The sequence below is a fragment of the Armigeres subalbatus genome, chromosome 3 (assembly GCF_024139115.2).
Source record: "Armigeres subalbatus isolate Guangzhou_Male chromosome 3, GZ_Asu_2, whole genome shotgun sequence".
Taxonomy (NCBI): Eukaryota; Metazoa; Arthropoda; class Insecta; order Diptera; family Culicidae; genus Armigeres; species Armigeres subalbatus.
The window spans coordinates 11,848,735-11,873,248 of NC_085141.1; the positions used below are offsets into that span (position 1 = coordinate 11,848,735).

Below are 24,514 nucleotides of genomic sequence, written 5' to 3' on the forward strand. Positions count from 1 at the left end.
TACCCGTTCAATCTTTCCACCATTTAGGGGGGGCGACGGCCCCCCCTGCCCCCCTCTGGCTACGCCCATGAGATGATGTCTCAATGAATAAAACTGAACCTAACTGGAAACGATCAGCGGAAAAAGTTGACGAAACACGTCCGAGGAAACATCAAACATGAAAATCAAGTAAGTTAAAACACTTGTTTATGGCTAATTGATTTTATGGTTTATGGTTTATGGTGGCTAATGGGCTCGTGTAAAGCATGATCCGTGTTTCGTGGGTTCAAATCGCGTTGGCCTCTCAGGAGCGTACAAATTTAGTTTACTTCTGCATCCTACGGTAGCCAACAGCGTTTGACTCACTTACCTAGAGCTTTAAGTTGGCAGGACTAGTATTTGACTCCTTTGGGAATGGATCAGCTGTACTTCTATGAAATAATTTTTACCGCTAAAATCGAATAGCCAGTATCAAAGTACACGTCTTCATCTGATTTGAAGTCATTCTACTTCATAGTTATGGAGTGTCATAGCAGCTCGCGGTTCAGTTCACGGTCTATCTCTAACGTTAGGTAGAATAAATGATTCTCTTTCAACATGAGGATTTTATACCTATTGATAATACAGTTGGTCTTATATACCTATCACTCATATAAACATCCATGCATTTCCATGGCATCGCATCATTCTTCTTACCAATGACTGTCATTTCTATTATGTATTATTATCGCCTTTCACTCATTTATCGTTTTCTCTGTTTGTCTTATTAATCCTAATGCCAGAACATTGTATTCGTATTTTTGTCGTTATTTGTTCATCGTAGTCTTCTTTGTCGTTTATCACGTTTTATCTGCGTTTCCTTTGTCCGCATTCAAAATCCTCTTCTCGTCTTTGTTCAATGTGTCACACTACTGTGGTCCTGTTGATTCGTGAAATCATTGTCTCAGTATCCACGATTATCTGTTCTAGGTCCGCTTTCTGGGTTGTCGCATATCCTAAACCCTTGTTTAGGTGTGCTAATTGTTCCTCCGTAAACGAAGGGTTTTGTACTTTGCTGGCAGTGCAGCTTGGGCACTGTTGTCACTTCTGACACCAGCTAGAGTGAGGGAGTGCGACCAATGGGACCTTGAGTTACCTGTGGGGTACCTGGGCGCTTTCAAACTAGCTGTCCAAACGGCCTGATATGGATTCCAAACAACAGAAGCAAATTCCAAATGAGAGCGCAGTAAACGCGCAACGAGCAGTAAAGTGCTTTGAAGCACAAAGGATCACGGAATTCACTGGAAATTTTGAAGATGAATTCAAGCTGACGATTCGCTTTATCAATAGTAGTTGATAAGTGACAGCTGTAGGTTAACTCCAAGGTCTTTGATATGGTCGACATGTTGTAGAGTAGACCTCTTCATGTTTTCAAAAAATATCAAAAATTTAACCGGTCAGCCCAGAATCACAATTCTTATGCTAAAATAAGTCAACCGTCAAATTTTCAGTTAATTCGGATAAAATTTCGAGGTGGCTCAAGTCGATTTAATGTTTTTGGGCTAATTTCAATTTTGGAAAAAATCTATCAAGAGATATAAATGTCGAAAACTATCGCAACAACCTCTATACGGATGCTTTTGGTGTGCCCTACAAGTCTTGTTAACATTGCGATTCGTTCCGTTCACGTTTTATCCATGTTAAAGTGATTTTCAAGCTTTTAAGTGCATAAAAATACTGTCTCCCCCAAAAGTCGTTGTTGTACATAATTTTTGAATTCATGACAAATGATCGTTAATTTATTAGGGTATCTGTTCCCATATTAATAACAGCCCGTATATTAATCTCAACCGTTGATAAACCAAATAAAAAATCAATTTAATTACAATTTCTCACATCGTAAGTATACAATAATGAATAGACCACCTTCTCCAATGTTTGGAATATTATTTAAAATTCCGTTTGAGTAATGTTTTAGTTCACAAGACTCAAATTATTAAAAACAAAATTATAAAATACATTCATTTTCATTTTCCTACCTCTGAACTGTTGATTTGATGCACTGCTCGATTGCTACTAGCAGATTCATCTCATTTCACGCCGTTGTTTTCCACTCAATTTCAAGCTAAAATGAATGAATCCTTTCAAAATACACTTCACAACACATAGAGCACATCACAATTTCACTATATATATATAATTATATTTGAAAAACTAACGCGATTTCCTATAGTTTGATATAGGTTTATTTCGAACAACATCTGAATTATTCTTGTCCGTATTCCAAACTATTTACATGGCTTGCAGCATCGGCAAGGGTTGCCAACCTAGATTTTTATTTCAAATATACTTGAATGAACTTTTACTGTGAAATTCAACTCTTATGTTTGTAAAACAAGGTATATCGAAGAGATCAGCTATGACAAACATAAAATTAAACTGATAAGTTGGAAAACTACTACGAAAACTGGAATTTTGTAATTATATTTCAACTCAAATACAAAACATTGAAGAATTCGGCATCACTGCAATCATATCGTTACGTATACACACAAGTAATAGTGTGCGTATTTTATGTTGGAAACAGTATTATTGATATAGGTACAGGCATAGGATTAACTTTTTTGAATGTTATTGAAATAGGTGCATGGCAGTGATGATGTTTTTTAGCTAAATACTTCTATAATGTGAAAACAATTTCATTTTTGAAGTTACCAAATTGTTATCAATTAAAAATGACGTGAGCCGAGCATAATTATTCTCATGTTTCTTGATTATTGGGTGAGAAATAAATGCATTTCATATGCGCATTGGCTTATTGTTATTGATATAGGAACAGATACCCTATATTATCATTCCTCTTTTTTCCCTGGAAATTTGAGTAATATAATTGCCAATGTTCGATTTCCCTTTAAATTCTTAAAAAGCTGAACATTTGTCATAAATTTGCACGCTGAGATTTCTTCAAACAGGTTGTTCAAACAAAGCAGCTCCGATTTCACTTGTTACTACGATGCAAATCTTCCGTATAGAGGTTGTTGCGATAGTTTTCGAAGTTTATATCTCTTGTTAGAGTTTTTTTTTCCAAAATTAAAAATAGCCCAAAAACACTAAATAGACTTGAGCCACCTCGAAATTTTATCCGAATTAGCTGAAAATTTGACAGGAGACTTATTTTAGCATAAAAATTGTGATTCTGACCGGTTAAATTTTTGATACTTTTTGAAAACATGAAGAGGTCTATTGTAGAGTAGTTCCTGCAATATTTACAGTGCGACGAAAGCATGTCAGCTTGCTTCAAAAACATCATTAAAATACGTTTTTGAACATGTTCTTTACGGCCATTTCGCAGCTCTGAAACAAAATCAAATGGTGCCTGGCATAGCTTTACTTATGTCGCCGCTATCATAAAAATCTATAAGGGACCACACACTTATTACGTAAGCATTTTTTTCTGGGTTTTTTGACCCCCCATTCTCCCTGGTAAGATTTATTTCATACAAATGATTTTTTATTTATATGGAGCGTAAGATATTGACTGACCCCCTCCCCCATAGGTGTTTACGTAATATGTGAACGGCCCCTAATTGGATTTCGTCGAACAAATATTTATTTTTTAAATTCTTATTTGGTGCACTCACCCTACATTACTGCATGTTCAAAAGGACTTCTTCGTTTTCTATGGCTATACAATGTAAAATAAAATAAGGTAAATAAGAAAAGATGAAAATTATCGACCATCAGTCTTACAACGAAGGTAAAAATCTCTCATGGAAGATGATTTATCAAAGGCTATCAAGAAGATGAAAAACTATGAATATTTGATTGGAAACCTCCGGTCCCAACATTATTTTCAATATATTTTGCAAATCAGAATATTTCACTTAATGTGCATATTCACATCTGAGTTTTCCATAACATTGTAAATTGTAATTCTTTGCATTCCCTGTGGTATAAAATTCTGGAGAAAACCCATTCGTTAACCAGCCTTGTTGTGGAGCATCAAACAAGTCTACAACTTTTCAGACATGTAATGAAGTGCAAAGTACACAGATTCCTCAATTCAAAACAATTGACGAAAATATCATTCATAATTGTACAAGAACAACACATTTAATCGCTGATTTTGGGTAGAACTACTTCCCTCTTCAACAAATAGCTTTTATACCTATTGATAAAAAAATGTCTATAGGGCCTATGGACCCGATTCCCGGCTCACTGCACAGAAAACTTATGGTTTATACTGTTGAAAAGCCGTATGTTTATGATTGATAAGTTTAAAAAAGTCTCCCATTTATCTCGCACAATACTCAATATTCTTCAACCATTTATTTTGCTCCTAATCGATCCAATTCTCGCTAAACTTTTGAAAAGGACCTAAGTAACATTTTTTTCATGAATTAATTTGAGTACTGCAATCGAAAGCTTTCACGTTTTTCTGTTGATTGCGCTATTCAAATTAATTCATGAAAAAAATGTTACTTAGGTCCTTTTGAAAAGTTAAGCGAGAATTATTAATAATGTTGATTTCAAACTTTCGCTTTCGTTGCAACACTACTGAGCCGGAGTGAATCTTTCCACTTTTACAAAACGATATCATTAAATAAACACCTACCTGAAAATCGTTACAGTGCTCGATACAACCATTGCTTTAAGCTGTTTATCACCACACAATAATGCTAAACCACCTAAACTCACGCACTTTTTTCATTCTATTCGTATCACTGAAACTTATATAAACATATTAGAAAAAAATTTAAAAATGTATCCTCAAACCGAACAAAAAATCACCACGGCCCACGAACTTCTAGCCGTACAGTGCTGTCAAAAGGCCAGGAGTCTCATTTTAGTATGAAGATAATCCTTCATCGTTATTAGGAAAAGTGTCTTATACGTTGACGCTTTCATGTTATTTATAATTATCTCGCTTTCAAAAAGTTTTTCAAATATTTGGAAGGAGTTTGGATGAGTGAATATATCTTATCGACAAAATAAAAATTATTATGAATATTGCGAGAAGATAGAAAAATTCGAACCGGGGTCGGACGGTCGACTGTCGGAAAGCTGTTCCGCAAACGTCAAATCACTTGTTGCACGGTAAAAATTTTGGTTTATTTTTTCGGTGTGAATGTTGATTATTAAAATCAACGGGAATATGCAACTTTAAACGAGTGTTACATGCCGCAATATTTTTTAAACAAGTTTTATAATACTTTGAAGGCATTTGCTCATATATTGATGTGATTTGGAAACATTTTAAATTTCTCGAATATTCTTGATATCGAGAAATATCAACACTTTTCGTACAGTGCATGTCATTTTGAAGTTTCCGACACTCAGTTTGCTTCTTCTTGTTTGCTCCCCAAAATAAGAATTTTTCTCTTTTCTCGCAATAATACTATCTGGCATCACGTTGTTGTGGAACGTGCATATTTTTGTTTACGTCGCATTTTCTACCGTCCCGAGAGAGAGAATGAGAGTAAGATGTTGAGAGATTGATTATAATATTGCGTATGCCGAAGAGACTTGGGGTATGCTGGAAAATCCATCGCTGAGACTGAAATGAGTGCTGCGCCATTTTCTACTCATTTTCACCTGATTACTGTCCGACATTCTGGCTACGTGCCCGGCTCACCGCAGTCTTCCGATTTTCGCGGTTTGAACGATGGATAGTTCTCCCAACAGCTGATGCAACTCGTGGTTCATTCGCCTCCTTCACGTACCGTCCGCCATCTGCACCCCACCATAGATGGTACGCAGCACTTTTCTTTCAAAAACTCCCAGTGCGCGTTGGTCCTCCACGAGCATCGTCCAGGTCTCGTGTCCGTAGTGAACTACCGCTCTAATAAGCGTTTGTACATAGTCAGTTTGGTACAGCGAAGAACTCTATTCGATCAGAGCGTCTTGCGGAGTCCAAAGTACGTACGTTTTCCAGCTACTATGCGTCTTCGAATTTCTCTGCTGGTATCGTTATTGACGGTCATCAGTGAGCCCAAGTACACGAATTCTTCAACCACCTCGATTTCGTCACCACCGATAGAAACTCGTGGTGGGTGGCTTACATTGACCTCTCTTGAGCCTCTTCCTATCATGTACTTCGTCTTCGACGTGTTGATGACTAGTCCAATCCGTTTTTAGCTTCGCTTTTCAGTCTGAAGTAGGGTTTATCCATCCTCTGAAAGTTTTATTTATTTATTATCAGACTAAGGCCGGAGTGGCCTGTGCTGCACATAAAAGTCTTCTCCATTCAGCTCGGTCCATGGCTGCACTTCGCCAACCACGCAGTCTGCGAAGGGTCCGCAAATCGTCCTTCACCTGATCGATCCACTTTGCCCGCTGTGCACCTCGCCTTCTTGTTCCCGTCGGATCGTTGGCAAGAACCATTTTCACCGGATTACTGTCAGACATTCTGGCTACGTGTCCGGCTCACCGCAGTCTTCCGATTTTCGCGGTTTGAACGATGGATAGTTCTCCCAACAGCTGATGCAACTCGTGGTTCATTCGCCTCCTTCACGTACCGTCCGCCATCTGCACCCCACCATAGATGGTACGCAGCACTTTTCTTTCAAAAACTCCCAGTGCGCGTTGGTCCTCCACGAGCATCGTCCAGGTCTCGTGCCCGTAGAGGACTACCGGTCTAATGAGAGTTTTGTAGATTGTCAGTTTGGTACGGCGGCGAACTCTATTCGATCGCTCCGAGTCCAAAGTACGTACGATTTCCAGCCACTATGCGCCTCCGAATTTCTCTGCAGGTATCGTTATCGGCGGTCACCAGTGAGCCCAAGTACACGAATTCTTCAACCACCTCGATTTCGTCACCACCGATAGAAACTCGTGGTGGGTGACTCACATTGACCTCTCTCGAGCCTCTTCCTATCATGTACTTCGTCTTCGACGTGTTGATGACTAGTCCAATCCGTTTTTAGCTTCGCTTTTCAGTCTGAAGTAGGGTTTATCCATCCTCTGAAAGTTATGTGCCATGATATCAATGTCGTCGGCGAAACCAAATAACTGGACGGACTTCGTGAAAATCGTACCACTCGTGTCAATCCCTGCCCTTCGTATTACTCCCTTCAAAGCGATGTGAAACTCGAACTACGCACATCACCCGATCCATCGTCGCCTTGATCAATCGTATCAGTTTATCCGGAAATCCGTTTTCATGCATTAGCTACCATAGCTGGTCCCGATCGATTGTATCATTTGCGGCTTTGAAGTCGATAAATAGATGATGTGTGGGCACGTTGTATTCGCGGCATTTCTGCAATACCTGGCGAACACCTGGTCTGTGGTAGAGCGTTCACCCATAAATCCCGCCTGGTACTACCCCACGAACTTCGGTGGCATAAAATTTGTAGGCGGTCTCCGTCTCCAAATTTCTAATATGACATCAGCATTTAGTCGAATAGGATTTTTATTGCACAGTTCTGTTTTTTCTCATTGCGTCCGTCTCGTCGCAACCAACTTGGCTGCCTCGGAGAGAACAAAGCAGAGAAAGGCACTGCTGCTGTACCGTCGACCAATAACAGCTGAGTTGATGGATGCCCCCACCAAGGGTAGTACACTAAATAAATGATTTCGTGTGTGTTACTTCTACGTGAAGTTAAACGATTTACAATGATATGGAAATGCTAATATCATCTTCCAAACTTGGACGTACATGTTCATGATAGCATTAGAGGCGAAAGTATAGAATTGATAGTTCCGTTAGGATACGGCAGAGGCATGAAGAATGTTTTTTATAGAAGTCGATTTGAAAGCGAGCGGAGGGCAATATTTGTGATGGCACATATCGCACGACCTTCCTTCTGCCAAGCTCCCGTATGAAGGGGGAGGGAAGAATATCAGTGTGGAAGCTGATATATCTCCACTGGCAAAAGGAAGGTGGTTTGACTTGCTCATATGCCATCGCGTGCGGAAGGATTTGCTATCGACGAGTACTGTCTCCAAATTTCTAATATGACATCTTTGGAAGATGATATTAGCATTTCCATATCATTGTAAATCGTTTAACTTCACGTAGAAGTAACACACACGAAATCATTAATTTAGTGTGCTACCCTTGGTGGGGGCATCCATCAACTCAGCTGTTATTGGTCGACGGTACAGCAGCAGTGCCTTTCTCTGCTTTGTTCTCTCCGAGGCAGCCAAGTTGGTTGTAGGCGGTGTTCAGCAATGTGATTGCGCGGTAGTTGCTACAATCCAGCTTATCGTCCTTTTTGTAGATGGGACACACGACACCTTCCATCCATCCTGCGGCAGCACCTTATCCTCCCAAACCTTGGTAATTAATCTGTGCGGCGCTCTAGCCAATGCCTTACCACCGTATTTAAACAGATCTTCTGGTAGTTGGTCATCTCCAGAGGCTTTGTTGTTTTCTAGCCGACCGATCTTCTCCTGGATTTCATGGAGATTCGGAGCCGGAAGAAGTATGCCCTGCGCGCGTGCTCCAACCGTACCACCACCGTTGTCTGCCACATCGCCATTCAGGTTCTCTTCGTAGGCCTGTTGCCAACTTTGGATCATCTCACGCTCGTTCGTAAGAAGGTTCCCGTTTATGTTCTTACACATATCGGGCAATGGCATATGGCCTTTTAGAACTTTCGTGCGTTATTAGCGCTGTACAGTCTCTTCACGGTCTCGATTTTCCTCCAAACAATCGAGTATTGTCTGTTCCTCGCCCGTTTGTAGCGATATTGGTCATTCTTCTGCATTATTCTCTTCCACTAAGTGCTCACATTTGCCGTCATAACAGTGGTTTTTTTTATCTGGTGGCTCCGTGCCTAGTGAAGCGATTTCGGTGTTTCCAATGGCAGATCGAATATCTCTCTATCCATCTTTGACTAATGTGACCAGCAAGCGTCCTGCGAAATGCGGGACTCCTATCTGGATTGCGTCACGAAAACGGATCCTCCAAATATGCATTTCGCATAAATTTTGGCCCAGAAAAAATTGGAAAAATATTTATAAGGCTGTATGAATTGTAATAAATTTGTAAAACGAAGTTGAAAAATGCAGCGTCGCGCGGGACGTCTGGTCACATTATCTTTGACGGAAGCTGCGCCTAGCTGCTCTTCTGCTGGGAGTGTCACTTCCAGCTGATGCGCGTAGTCTTGGGCTAGTTTACCATTATGTAGCCGTTCAATGTTTAGCCACAGCGAACGACTTCGACGCATGTTGTACAGGCAGGCGCAGGCATACTGCAACGAGGTTGTGGTCGGATTCAATATTCGCACTCTGTAATATCTGAGAAGACCGTCGATTTGGTTTTCCGTTTCTTGTTCAGGTGATTTCCATGTGGCCTTGTGAATATTCTTGCGCGGGAAGCTTCGGACTAACATTTCAAGGGAGGCTGCTACGGCCATGAAACAATGATGTTAAAGGAGGCTGATCGGCGAGCTTTCTGAGTTTTCGAGCGTTAGGAGCGGAGAATATTTGACGGTTTGCAATATACAGGAAGATTTTATATTTATTTATTGCTGCTACCATGATCTCTTTATTGTCAATTTCCTATTTTTGCCTTTCTCGTATGCATGTGCGCAAATTCAGTGGACACACTTTTTGGAACTTAACACTATCCGATTTACTCGCAACAAGTTGCATTCCACGGGTCCCATTGTTTGCTGTTGAAAATTGGCGCGATCGGACATTGAATTTTGGAATTATTGAAAAATCATTGAAAAAAAAATAAAACCAAAAACTTTTTTTCAAAGATGGTGGCAATGCATTGTAATCAATACAATAACATGCAAAATTGTCAAAAATCAATTTGATCTGTTGTTTTTTTAAATATATGTTATAATGCACGAGAAAGGCATCATCACTGCGATTTATCTGGTTTTTTTAGTAGCTGCATGTCAAATTTCTGAAAAAAAAACCGCTCAAATGTCATCGACATAGACATGATTTTGTAGCATCGTTATCGAATTTGGCACAAATTGGGTTACAAATCATTCATCGTTGCAAGCACTGTCCATCATATCGCATTGGCCATAAAGATTAGAGAGTCCATACCGCTTAAGTGGACCGTAAGAATCCCATTGTAATCGATGGAGGGCCCTACCCCCAAAAGGTGTTGTAATATTATCTGTACCGAAGGTCGTTCCGATGTTTATTCGATATCTCATTTTTTCGCGTATCTGGTGGTGAGTAATGCTAAAGGAAATGCTTTTCCATTGGCATTATCCCATCCTTGTTCATAACGGAATTATGCACCTCACACGCATTCCTCGTTTTATAACGATGATAGGAGACCGAAGCTTATCAGTCTTGCGAGTCTGGTGGATTGGTTTATGTCATCCGGATGGACGAGTTGCAATCTGCGATAAGATTTTCGGTGTTAGCTATTTAAGGTCAGCACTAGATACATACTGGTCAGTGATTGCGTGGTTGGGCAGATAGGAAGTAATCGCAAACATGAAAGGTAAGCTTCAACGTTGATATTTCTTGATTCACAACTCATCCGAATACTTTTTCCCAGAATCATGGGCAATATTAGCCCTGCTGTTATTGTTGTTTAGGGCCGCCCGTGCCCAAACGGATGTTTGCGAAGATCAGCCAAATTTTTCGTTCGTTGCAAATGCAGACTATTGCTACAGATATTTCCTGTGTATCTATGGAACTCCTTATCCGATGCGATGTTCTGGAGATCTTTGGTTTGATGAAGAATCACAGAGATGCCAAGATCCATCGACCACGATATGTGAAGCAGACGGAGGACCATCGACTCCCACGGAAGGAATCTGCGATGACACGGCGAATGGTGAACTGGTGTTACATCCGGACTTCTGCAACACTTACTATATATGTTTCGGTGAAGCTGGAGTGGCTGTGGTTTGCCCTGAAGGTATGTGGTTTGACGTGGAGCGTCAAATTTGCGCCGATGCATTAGATGTGAGCTGCCCACACGGACCTACAGGATCCGCTAGATGTCGGCTGGAAGAAGATCTTGCTTTGGTCCCAAGCGATACCGATTGCAATCGATTTTACAAGTGCATCAATGAGTTCCCGTACCCAATGGTTTGCCCAGACAACACGTGGTTCGATTCAAGCAGAGATGTTTGCAATGATTCAGTCAATGCTGATTGTGTTATCGAGCCTGAACAGCCAACCACCAACATCTGTAATTTTATGGTAGATACTTGGCTAGTACCGAATCCAACAGTGTGCAACAAATACTATGTTTGTGTGAACGAAATTGGGTGGCCCAAGATTTGCCCTCTAAATATGTGGTTCGATGAAGCAGGACAGACATGTGCTCCCGCTGGTACCATAGATTGTCCTCTTGGGCCGGCCATTCCTCCAGAGACCACGACTTCACCTACAAGTCGATGCGACGACGTTGAGAATCTCTACTTAGTTCCCAGTGATGAAAATTGTTATCAGTATTATCAATGTCTAAATGGTGTGCCTTTCCCATTGGTATGCCCACGTGATCAATGGTTCTCAGAAGAAATGCAACGCTGTGTTGATGAGGGCACAATTGAATGCGAGATCGATCACGATCCGCCGCCTGCAACTGCAACGCCAGGAATCTGCACCGACGTCGCTGACGGACAACTCATTTTGCATCCACTGTACTGCAATCGATATTACATCTGCGTTAATGAAGTGGGCACTTCAATCACTTGCGCTCAGGGTCTATGGTTCGACGTACAAAGCCAATCTTGCACAAACCCGATCTTCGTTGACTGCCCGCATGGACCGACTACGCCAGCCCCTGATCCATTCGCCGTTTGTGATGGAGTGCTCGACTATCGGTTTGTTCGAAGCGAGTACTACTGCTACCGATACTTCCACTGCATTGGAGGAACTCCGTATCCACTTGTTTGCCACGATGGAATGTGGTTCGACGAAAGCAGGCAGGTGTGTGACCGCGAGGAGTACGTGGAGTGCGATGCAATTCCTCCGCCAATTGTGCGACCACCCGAAATCGATGGAATTTGCAACGACGTAGAAGATGGTTACCTGGTCCCGCATCATACGTTCTGCAATGAGTTTTTTATGTGCGTTCGAGACGTAGGTTGGTCATTGGTTTGCCCTCCCGGACTGTGGTTCGATGAAGAGCAACAAACTTGTTCCCTGGGTGGGACCGTTCCGTGCAGTCTGGCTCCCGAGCGTCCCGCTGTTACCGAAAGTCCGTACGCCGTGTGCACAGGAATTCCAAACATGGCTTACGTACGTGATCCCGACTACTGCTACCGGTACTACAAATGCGTTAGCGGATCTCCGTTTCCAATGATTTGTCCAAGTGGGCAGCTATTTGATCAACGGCAGCAGAGCTGCAGGGATGCGGCTGAAGTTGAGTGTCCCATCGAAGACGAATCTCCACGCCCACCAGCGAGTTCGGGTGTTTGCTCTGGGGTACCAAGTGGCATCCAGGTGCCCAATCCAAGTGCATGTAACCAGTTTTATATATGTGTGGATGAAGTTGGTTTTCCTCAAGTGTGTAATTTTGGACTGTGGTTCGACGAAGATCAGCAAAATTGTTTACAGCCAGAAGAATCTTTTTGTGATCTTGGGCCGCCAATAACAACAACGGTGGCTCCTCATCCTTGGATTATGTGTGACGATGTTCCTAATTACTCCTACGTTGCGAGTACCAATTACTGCTATCGCTTCTTCCAATGCATTGAAGGCGCACCATTTCCAATGATCTGCCGTGGTAACCTGTGGTTCGATTTCGAATCTCAAAGCTGCAAGAATCCCGAAGATGTATACTGCATTGTGAGTCCGAATCCTCCAGTGGTGCCATCAACTCCGGGAATCTGCACCAATGTCACTGATGGTCGACAAGTGCGAAACCCGCTGGCCTGTAATCAATTTTACGTTTGTGTCGAAGGCGTAGGCTATTCATTGGTGTGTCCCGATGGTATGTGGTTTGATGAGTTCTATCAGGTTTGTCAACAGCCTTCGCTGACGTACTGCCCGCTGTCCCCACAAGTCACCACACCTTCACCTTATGAACGCTGTCTGGGTGAGGACGACAACAGGCTGTTGCGTAACGACTTCTACTGCTACCGATATTATCACTGCATCAACGAAGTGGCATATCCGATGATTTGCCGTCCAGGAAGGTGGTTCGATTTCGATCGTCAATTGTGCGATCTAACAAACAACGTAATATGCGAACTGCGACCTGGCAATCCTGGACCAATCGTATCGACGCCAGCAATTTGCGAAGGTGTGGACGATGGACAGTTTGTACGAAATTGGAATTACTGCAATCAGTACTATCTTTGTGTGGAAGAGATTGGTCACAGTCAGATATGTCCGGACGGCTTGTGGTTCGACGAACTGCGACAAACTTGTGATCGTTCAGATAACGTGTACTGCCCACTGGGAGCATCCACCTCAGCTCCAACTTTAGAAAGCCGTTGCTTCGGAGTGCAGGATCTATCGTTTATAAATGATGACGAATACTGCTACCGATTCTTCCAATGCAAGAATGGCGTTCCATATCCGATGATCTGCAGTGGTGATCTGTGGTTTGCTGAAGAAAGTCAACAATGTTTGTCAAAGGATCAAGTGACTTGTGAAGCTGCTGACCGCCCGGAGGTTGATCCACCAACCGATGATATTTGTGCCGGTATCACAAATGGACGCCAAGTTTTGCATCCACAGTTTTGCAATCAGTTCTACGTGTGCATCGATCAGGTCGGCTTCCGCCAGGTTTGTCCGCTTGGATTATGGTTCGAAGAGGATCGGCAGAGCTGCGTGAATCCTGAACAGGTGGACTGTCCCCATGGACTCTACCCGACGCCATCGCCAATCGAGGGTATTTGCGATGGGGCCTCATCAGGATCGAAAGTACCAAATCCTGAGGACTGCACGTGGTTCTACATATGCGTCGATGAAGTTCCATTTGCTTCTCCGTGTGCGGAGGGATTGGCGTTCGACAAGAATCAGTTAACATGCGTTCCAGAGGCGGAGGCTGAGTGCGCAGACGTTGTGGCCACAGTGCCCGCTCCTGGGCCGTGCTATGGAGTTGATGACCATACTCTGGTAAGAAATCCGTACAACTGCGAAGCGTTCTTCTCGTGTCTGGGAGGTCATGCGACTCCAACTTTCTGTCCGCCTAATATGTACTTCGATGAGACACTGCAGATATGTGATTCAGCAGCAAATGTTGAATGTGATTTGGATAGTTAGAGGTTTGTAGGCAACTTTATTATGATTGTGTAATAAATAATGACGTTAAATTGAATCATTCCATGTAAAACAGGGATAAATAATATAAATATATAAATATAGTATTGAATAATTTATCCGTTTTTTGTCGAACATAGGGTTCCGCAACGTAAAGATACTGTGAAATAAAAATACGCTTGACAATTAAAACAATCTGAATAAAAGTTTGGTTTATCTTTATTATTGAACTTAAAGAATGAGGTCAAAACAGCCAACAGTAAAGCAGCAAGTCGAAGAGAGATGTTGCGAAAAGACAGCGTGACAAGAAGAGCAAGAAAGAAACTTCTAGCCTCTAGCCATTTGGCAGCTCATTGGAAACTTTCTCCAGTACCTACTACGATTATCTCCAATTATTAACACGCAAACTTGACCGCAAGCTGCGGTCGTAAAGCGTTCCGAAGGTTGAGAGCATCACCTCACCCCGTTAGTCCGTCGTCGAGCACCGGTGGCAGCATCCTTTGCGGTCAACTCTCATCAAGTCTGAGTGAAAATTTTCTTCTACCAACAAATAGCCCCACCGCACGATGAATGAGTGAAAGGAAAAAGTTTTATTAATTGAGGTGAATTGAGAAGCATGGAAGAAGTGGTAAAACTTTGCAGAGAAACCTCTACGGTAGAAAAAAGAACGCACATCAACCTTTTTGCAGCTGTGCAAAAAGCATAAAGTTCCTATGTCGATGTATATAAGCTGAGGAATACATTTATAGGTGACAAACATTTCAGATGAAACGAAATGATCACCACAATGATGTTTTCAATATTCATCAAAATGGCAAAAGCTGAAATATTTGAATATTGCTCTTTAGAACGATTGCAGAACTATTTATAAATGAGTGCAATTTGAAAATTGAAAAAAAAGACAAGAGCTAATCGTTGTTCAATTCTACCCGAAAGGGTTAGAGTGGGAATAAATCTTCATCGGCTTACGCGTTGAAGGTCGGCATGTATTTTTTCTCCAGTCTTCCCCCGTGGCAAATAAACTTTATGAACTGTTGATTAGGTGTCTAGAGTAAGAAATATAAAAACCTTGCCTAGGTTCTGGCGTTTGAAACTGGCGTTTTTTTATTAGATGCCTGTATTCGAAAACAAATGCAATTCCCGAGACGGATCCAACCGATAAAAAACAAACTTCAAAGAAGTTTCAATCTCTTTGTATCGAACCGAAAATTTCCCCCATCCATATTTATCGTTCGTTGGAAAGTGTCTTAGTCGATAAATTCGTTGCAGCGAGTCTTCGTCCCCGGCACGGACTCCCGTCGCCGCCAGTATCCCAACGAGGAAGGCGATGCGATGATAAACTTTCGCTGCGAGGTCGATAGGAGGTTGGCACTTCAACTTCCGATAGCCTCTCGACTCGGGCGCGTGTGTGTTTGTGTGTGTGTATGTGCCAAGATACCTTAAGTGGGTAGTTTGTTTGGCTGCACGAGGGCTATTTGCTATCCCACGAAACGGCCATGATCAATTGCTGGCAGCAGCAAGAATGGACGTGGTTCGAGCAGTGCATAAACTTTGATTGGGAGATAATCGGCCAGATTTGAGGATATAAACTTTTGGTCTTCCCAGTGGGATGCGAGGTGGATGCTGTCGTTGTGGGAAGCAGAGGCTGTTTCTGGGTGTGTCGTGCATTCTCGATTAGTCATCATCTAGTGAAATAGTTGTAATGGTTCCTTCTATAGCATAATTTTACGTTTTTTAACCTTCCTTAAAATATTCCATTAGAAAGGCGGTATGACAAGAGTGGATGACGAAAATTGGCAATCCAAATCCAATCCAAATCCAATCCAAATCCAATCCAAATCCAATCCAAATCCAATCCAAATCCAATCCAAATCAATCTAAATCCAATCCAAATCAATCCAAATCCAATCCAAATCAATCCAAATCAATCCAAATCATATCCAAATCCAATCCAAATACAATCCAAATCCAATCCAAATCCAATCCAAATCCAATCCAAATCCAATCCAAATCCAATCCAAATCAATCCAAACCAATCCAAATCAATCAAATCCAATCAAATCCAATCCAAATCAATCCAAACCAATCCAAATCCAATCCAAACCAATCCAAACCAATCAAATCAATCCAAATCAATCAAACCAATCCAAACCAATCAAAACCAACCAAATCAATCCAAATCCAATCCAAATCAATCCAAACCAATCCAAATCAATCAAACCAATCCAAATCAATCCAAACCAATCCAAATCCAATCAAACCAATCAAATCCAATCCAAACCAATCAAACCAATCCAAACCAATCAAACCAATCCAAATCAATCCAAATCAATCAAATCCAATCCAAACCAATCCAAACCAATCCAAACCAATCAAACCAATCAAACCAATCCAAATCAATCCAAACCAATCCAAATCAATCCAAACCAATCAAACCAATCCAAACCAATCAAAACCAATCCAAACCAATCCAAACCAATCCAAATCAATCAAACCAATCCAAACCAATCCAAATCCAATCCAAACCAATCCAAACCAATCCAAACCAATCAAATCCAATCAAATCCAATCCAAACCAATCCAAACCAATCAAATCCAATCCAAATCCAATCCAAACCAATCCAAACCAACCAAACCAATCCAAACCAATCAAATCCAATCCAAACCAATCAAACCAATCCAAACCAATCCAAACCAGTCCAAACCAATCCAAACCAATCCAAACCAATCCAAATCCAATCCAAACCAATCAAACCAATCCAAACCAATCCAAACCAATCAAACCAATCCAAACCAATCAAACCAATCCAAATCCAGTCAAATCCAGTCAAACCAATCAAACCAATCAAATCCAGTCCAAACCAATCAAACCAATCCAAACCAATCAGGTCAATCCAGTCAATCCAAACCAATCCAAATCAATCCAAATCCAGTCAAACCAATCAAATCCAGTCCAGTCCAGTCGATCAATCCAGTCCAGTCAATCAATCAAACCAATCCAAACCAATCCAGTCCAGTCAAATCCAGTCCAAACCAGTCAAACCAATCCAGTCAATCCAAACCAGTCGATCCAGTCCAAATCCAGTCAAATCCAGTCAAATCCAATCCAGTCAGATCAATCCAGTCAGTCCATCCAAATCCAATCAGTCCAAATCCAATCCAAATCCAGTCCAGATCCAGTCAAACCAATCCAAACCAATCCAAACCAGTCAAACCAATCCAAACCAGTCCAAATCCAGTCCAAACCAATCCAGATCCAGTCAAATCAGTCAAATCAATCCAAACCAGTCAAATCCAGTCAAATCAGTCAAATCCAGTCAATCCAGTCCGATCCAATCCAAATCCAGTCAAACCAGTCAAATCCAGTCGATCAGTCCAGATCCAGTCAAATCAATCCAAATCCAGTCCAAATCAGTCCAAATCCAGTCCAGTCGATCAGTCAATCCAGTCCAATCCAATCCAAATCCAGTCAAATCCAGTCCAGGTCAGTCCAAATCCAGTCCAAACCAATCCAAACCAATCCAAACCAATCCAAACCAGTCGATCCAGTCAAACCAATCCAAACCAGTCCAAACCAGTCAAATCCAGTCAAACCAATCCAAACCAATCAAATCCAGTCAAATCAATCAAACCAATCCAAATCAATCCAAACCAATCCAAACCAATCAAATCCAGTCAAACCAATCCAAACCAACCAAACCAATCCAAACCAATCCAAACCAATCAAACCAATCCAAACCAATCCAAACCAATCCAAACCAATCCAAATCAATCAAATCCAATCAAATCAATCCAAACCAATCAAACCAATCCAAATCAATCCAAATCAATCCAAACCAATCAAACCAATCCAAACCAATCCAAATCAATCCAAATCAATCCAAATCCAATCCAAACCAATCCAAATCCAATCAAATCAATCCAAACCAATCCAAATCCAATCCAAATCCAATCCAAATCCAATCCAAATCCAATCCAAATCCAATCCAAATCCAATCCAAATCCAATCCAAATCCAATCCAAATCCAATCCAAATCCAATCCAAATCCAATCCAAATCCAATCCAAATCCAAACACAAGTGAGTCTTGAGTAGTAAGATATGTGCAGTAACAAGTGAGTATTGAAAAGAGAGAAAAGATTAGTGAGTGGTGAGGATTGAGATGTGGTAGTTGCGAAGTGAGAAGTAGGATATGAGTAGTGAGATAAATAGGAGCAAGAAGTAGGAAATGAGAGATGATAATTGGAAAGTGAGGTGCGAGATGTTGAGTAGTGAGATGAGAGTGGAGAGATATAAGACAGAAAAAAGAAGGAACAAAAAAAAGAAAGAAGGAAAGACAAAGAATCTCGTTTCCTACTTCTCGTTTCTCGGTCCTTCTCACTAATCCCTTCTCACAACTCACTTCCTATTACTTATTTCTCACTTCTTACTACTAACTTCTTTTTCGCACATCTCGCTTTTCCCCTAGCTGTTTCCACTACTCACTTCTCACTCCGCAACGATCACTGTATCTTACTTCTGACATTTCATTTTCACTTCTAACTTTTAACTTTCCACTTCTCACTACTACTTCGCACTTCTAATTTCTCACTTCTCTCTCCTTACTTCTTACTTCTCACTTTTTACTTCACACTTCAAACTTCTCACTTCTCTCTATTTATTTTTTCAATTTCAACTTTTCACTTCTCTCTATTTATTTCTCACTTCTCACTTCGCACATGTAATCCTTCACTTTTCTTTTCTCGCATCTCTGTCAAACTTCTTATATCTCAGGTCTGACTTCTCATTTCTCACTTATCACCTTTTATTTCTAACTTCTAACTTTTCACTGCTTAGTTTTCATTTCACACTTTTTATTTCTTACTTTTCACTTCTCCCTACTCACTTCGCATTCCCAATTTTTCACTTCTAACTGCACACTTCTCACTTCATACCTTTCACTTTTTCTTTTTTTCTTTTTTTATAAAAAGGCAGGAACACCGTCTTCGACCAGAGGTCGTACAGACTGAACACTTTAACACCTAACATGAGACAACGGACAGGAACACATAACACGCACATAACAAAAGTTTCCTCCTTACCTGGGCGGAAATCGTACCCACACTTCCTAGCACATGTGTCTAGACGATGGACGTCGCTAACCGCACGGCCACGAAGCCTTCATTTCATTTCTTTCTTCTAACTTCTTGTTTCTCACTTCTCACTTCTTATTTCTCACTTCTCACTTCTCACTCACGCAGTCTGCGTGAAATAATAAAAATGACAGTACGCGAGTACTTACAAAGTTATTTAATCTGGATTCCGTGAGGATTGTCCTCAAAGTGCTAGTTAGGCAAAGAACTGAGCTTATTGGGTTTCAAATCTACTTTTAAGAGCTGAAAGTAAATATTTAAGTGTAATGATCATATAAAAGAGGAAGAAATATATCCTTTTCACATTAGTGTTATAAAATATCTTCAAAACTGCAATTTTAAACTTTTTTTAAAGTGCAATCTAACGCATTGTTTTAAAACTCACTGTGTTCCTTTTATACATTTTTCCGATTTCAGGTGCGTGATGAACTTTAAACAACATGAACTTTTCAGCATCTTTAATTTAATGAACATTAAGTTTGTATGGACAGACGAAGGGATTTCACTTTTCATCCCCAACGACACAATAAGCTTCAAAGTCATTTAAATCAATACGATTTGTTTACTCATGGCTGGTCCGTTTTCCGTCTTCTAGTACCTACAGCCACAATGAGTTTTTCCTCCCCAGTCATCGCGATGGGCCAGCCATTCATGGCATGGCACCATAATAATTAAATGGCGATCATGAAGACCGCCGTCGACGTTGATACTTTTAACGTGAAACTGGCAGCGAACCCATCTCTAGGTGGGTAGGCCCTGGAATGGCATTGGAAAAGTTTCCGAGGAACTTTGGCGAGCTATTTCCCAACGGGTGTGAAAAGTATACTCAACAATTTCTCCGACATCGTTGACGCCGATGATGATGGTAATGAAAGTGGTGCTAATGACGTAAGTTGATGGCAAGTCGGACGGAGGGAACAGCTGAGACAGGGGTTCTCGAATTGTCGCATTGTTCATTTTTGCTTTAAGTCTGGAAGATTAATTTCTGTTTCAATTTTATTTTTTTCAGTAGAACATTGGATGTTTTTTTTTATGATTGGAGTTAGAACATAATTTATATTATCTAGAATATAAGGAATTCTGGGCCAGTGTGATCAATTCATAATAGGAATGTCAGTCAATCAAATGCGAAACACTGTGCTAATAATTATTGAGAAACAGTTCGTCGTTTGCATCCGATTCTTCTTTATGCAGGTCGTTGTGACCTCCAACTTTCTGCTACCATTTTGAGCCGTTGAATAAGCTGTGAATGATTTTGGCAAAACTTCCTACAAGTTGCCGCATTGGCTGCTATGTGTTTCAGTGATTTCGATCGTGGCGCGAATTGGGTGATGACATTAAATTAATTAAAAGCCAATTTAAGTTCCATAAAATGGCTTAGGCAACGAATCCAATTCCAGGGTGCGAGAGCGGTTGGTGGCGAATTAAGTGATGATGGCAAAGTTTGAGTCCCGTCGATGATGGTAAATTTTTGCGATGACGGCAGTTTCGGAGTTTGGTAGCTGCCAAAACCAACAAAAGTGATTAGGTACGCTCCGTTAGGTTTGATCCTTTGTGAAAGCTTATTTTCGAGTGAGTGCCTGTCATTATAGATATTTGTATATTCATTTTAGAGTAGGAGCATAATTTTCAGATAATTGCCTTATTTCTGATTAACAAATAAATTATATTATCTACGCAAAAATGTTTAAGAAAAGCGTTCTAAAATCAAAGCAAAAATATGACAGCGCTCAAATAAGTATTACAGCATCTACTCTAGCATCACTTAAGAACCTCCATATTCGTGATGTCATTATCATTGGAAATTTTCACTAAAAATGATGGAACAAAATTGTTGATGAGGATAGGCACATTACGAAGAGGCAAAAATATTTTTTTGATTTGCAGAAATTGTTCAAAAAGCAAACGGCCTCAAAGAACCAAAACATCATGAAACACGCCTCCCACCTTCCCGACAGTGAAAAATTGAAACCAAAAAATAAACAGTTTGCTTTCATGGGGTCAATTTGCAATCATAATAAAAACATGGATAACACGCCGACTTTCGCGATAGCGACCGGCAGCCAATTCAAACATTAACGGATTTCGTTCAGAACACAAATATTGATTCCGGAAAGCCACCATCAGCCGACGCGGCGTCACTCGATGGGAGTCAGAAGGATACCCGACCAAAAGCGAACCCCGCCCGTTTGTTGGCCAACACCGCGAAAAGCGGAAACCGGAAGGGTTGGAATCGACTGCGAGTAGATAGCTTAATTGATACCATGTAAATATTGCGGTTTAATGAATATGCACAAAATTTATTCAATCAAATATTCATAACTGGCGTTCGTTCTTTTGTTGGACTTTCGGCGCGGGATATGGCGATCATCACCGGTGTCTGATGAATCGAACAGAACACCTGTTTTTTTTCTTTTTGATGCGAAATTCCTTTTGTCAAGTGTTGACTCCATTTCATAACTAGCTTTACGAGCAGAGATGCAGGATTGATTTATCCAGAGGTTGTTTACTATCAAAGCAACCATTTGGAGATTTGGCGTTTTGACGTAGAACTACGTCTGTCTTTTCTGTATTGGGGTACACTTTACGATTGCAAAAAATCGAAAAACGTCACGAAAATATGATAGACTTTGATCGTTAATATTTCAGCCGTTTCTCGATGGATTTTATATTTTCTTGGACCATTCGATCAAGTAAGAGTCAACGCTTCATACCCGGTGCAAACTGAAGCCGTTTTTCACGCGTTTTTTTTACACGAATAGCTTTCTATGCAATAATTGTTTCACTAGAATTTCGGGATTTACGCGGTTCATTCAGACATATTTTGGGATTTACGCGTTTTTTACGTTATTTTAATTTACGCGGCCCATAATTTGAAATATCGGGTGAACCACACTTCAACACATGTAGGTTAAAATTTCGACAGGGACTCAGGACAAAGTTTATTTTCTAGCATTTCAAAAGGAGTTACTGATTTAGTAAAATAAGTCTAGCGGTAGTTCCAATTCATAAAGTGTTGTAAGTGTATTCGATGCGCATGTGAGTGCCCCTCCTAAACAGGTGCTTTGCCATAAAAACACCGAAGGACGTCTTTTAAATCCTACATGAACTCAAACATGTCGGCAAAATCAAGGAGTGCCTCAAGGTGACGGCCCTGGGATTAAACCCATTATAATTTTAATATGTGGCAAAAATAGCAATTTTATAATTGTGGTTGTACTGTGTCCCGTATGACTCGAGAATTGTCGATTTCGATACGTCTCAAGTGAGACGACCGTGTAATTCATATAGGAGGTATCAACAATTCTCATTTCATTCGAAACGCCTCACCTCATACGAGGCTCAGTTTAGGCACAAATCTAACATAGAGAATTTAAAATAATTAAATATTATATAAATTTTAAATATCAAAGATGTAAAAAGTAGTAGAGGAAAAATAGTACGTAGTAGGAAAACTTATCAAAAATAATCAAAATGATACTCAGTTGTTCCAGAGGTGATCTTCAATCTTGAATTCGAGATTCAACAGGAGCAGTAGAGGACATCGAATGTAATTTGTAGACATGTGGTCATGGACCGAGTTGAGGGAAGAAAACTTCTATGTACGGCACAGGTTCTCCTGCCTATATTTGGCAAATCGCAGTGATGGATACTCCGATGAATAGGCGCCCAAACATCAGCCGTTCAATCAACCCAATGGATGCTGCAACTCCGTTTGCCAAAGTCTTTTTCCGGGGTGCTGATCCGTCTGGTACAACTCGTTCAGTTTCATCATTATAAACTCCCAACACTTGGCACCACAATTCCTACTTGAGCTTCACACAATCACAATACCTTCATTTATTCGCCGTAACACCAGCCGAATGGTATTATTTGGCGGTGATTGGTAAACACAAAATTTTGATGCTTACTACGATCGATCTCTTATATTGAAATCCATCTTTCTTCTTTTGTGTTAAGCCTAGTATGCAGTTCTCAAGGAAAACGGTCAAGGAAAATTTCGCGTTATTACCAAAGGAATTTTAACAATTGAAAACAGTAGGCGAAAAACAAAATATTTTCTGTTTTCATTCGTTAGTCGATTTGGTGGTGTTGCGAGTCAAGCGGAGCAAATACAGTATCAAACGCCTCATGATGCCTGAAAACTGCTTTATTCGCAACCGACTTTGTGAATAATTTCCGTTTTGCCCATCGGTGAACGGAATAGATTCGATAGATTGATAGATTCAACGGCGTTGTGGAAATCATCTTTGTAAAGGCAGTGCCGCCGGTCGTCAGCTTCTGGGGCTGCCATTACTGCGATATTCTGCTGCGTTTTAATCTAAATCTTTTTGCAGATTTTGTATCCAGCTCTATTTGAGGTAAGGCTGTCCCGGCTTCATTTCCGTTCCCTAATCGGGATCGGCAATCAGCAGTCCATCGAGTGACTCCTGGTACTACACTGTTTTACAGCAGCGATGGCAACTTAAACTCAAATTCACTGGTTGGTTTTTCATATTTTAGCTTTTGATAAACCATTGCTCAGGGACTTCTTCTGTATTCCAATTGGTTGCTCGTGACATATAGAAAAACTCCTTGCAGCTCGAACAAAAACATGGCTTCAAATGACCAACCGCAGTGATTTTTTTTTTCAAATTATTCCAAAACAAAAATCTTGTGGATCGATGAAAAACGAATCAATTAGTGCAGTTACTAATTGCTAGTTTTTATTTCATTTCATTATACGAGTAAACATTTTCAAAGCAAGGGTACGATGAAAACCATGTACAATTCTACTGAGCAAGAGCATCTGTATTGAATAATTGAATATTTGTTCAGCTCGAATAACATAATAAACAAATCACCGATCAATCCACTAAACAGTTTGGTTTTTGTTTCTTGACGAGCCTGGATCCCAAGACGACCATCGACCAGCCCACTCCAAAGTTGGATTTTACTGACTTCTCTATTTCGAGCAATGCTTTCTTACCATACCTATTGAATTGACAAACTCACTCCGGTTTTTTACTCAATTATGCCTCCAACTTCTCAGACCCAAATGGGAAAATTGAGTCCACGCTACGGCTACCGCAATCATCTATTGATGAACATCGCCTACGATCGCATATCAGTTCAACACGGATTTTAGTCATTTTCATATTTGAACCTGTTATTGTCATATTTTTCATTCTTATTGTGACTGTTCAATACGAAAATTTATTAAAATAGAAAATAAAAAAAAAACTTTCAGTTTGTCCTATATGCCAATGTAGTCGTTGAGCTTCCGGATAAACTTCT

The 24,514-nt window shown here is 40.7% G+C and overlaps 1 protein-coding gene across 1 annotated transcript; it reads left to right on the forward strand.

Annotated features, from left to right (window-relative positions):
• Window positions 1-10,364: 10,364 nt before the first annotated feature.
• Window positions 10,365-14,297, forward strand: LOC134228158 (uncharacterized). The gene is made up of 2 exons (XM_062709941.1): window positions 10,365-10,381; window positions 10,439-14,297. Exons 1-2 carry the CDS (start codon window positions 10,375-10,377, stop codon window positions 14,107-14,109), a joined length of 3,678 nt encoding a protein of 1,225 aa, XP_062565925.1. The 5' UTR covers window positions 10,365-10,374; the 3' UTR covers window positions 14,110-14,297.
• The last annotated feature ends 10,217 nt before the right edge of the window (window positions 14,298-24,514 follow it).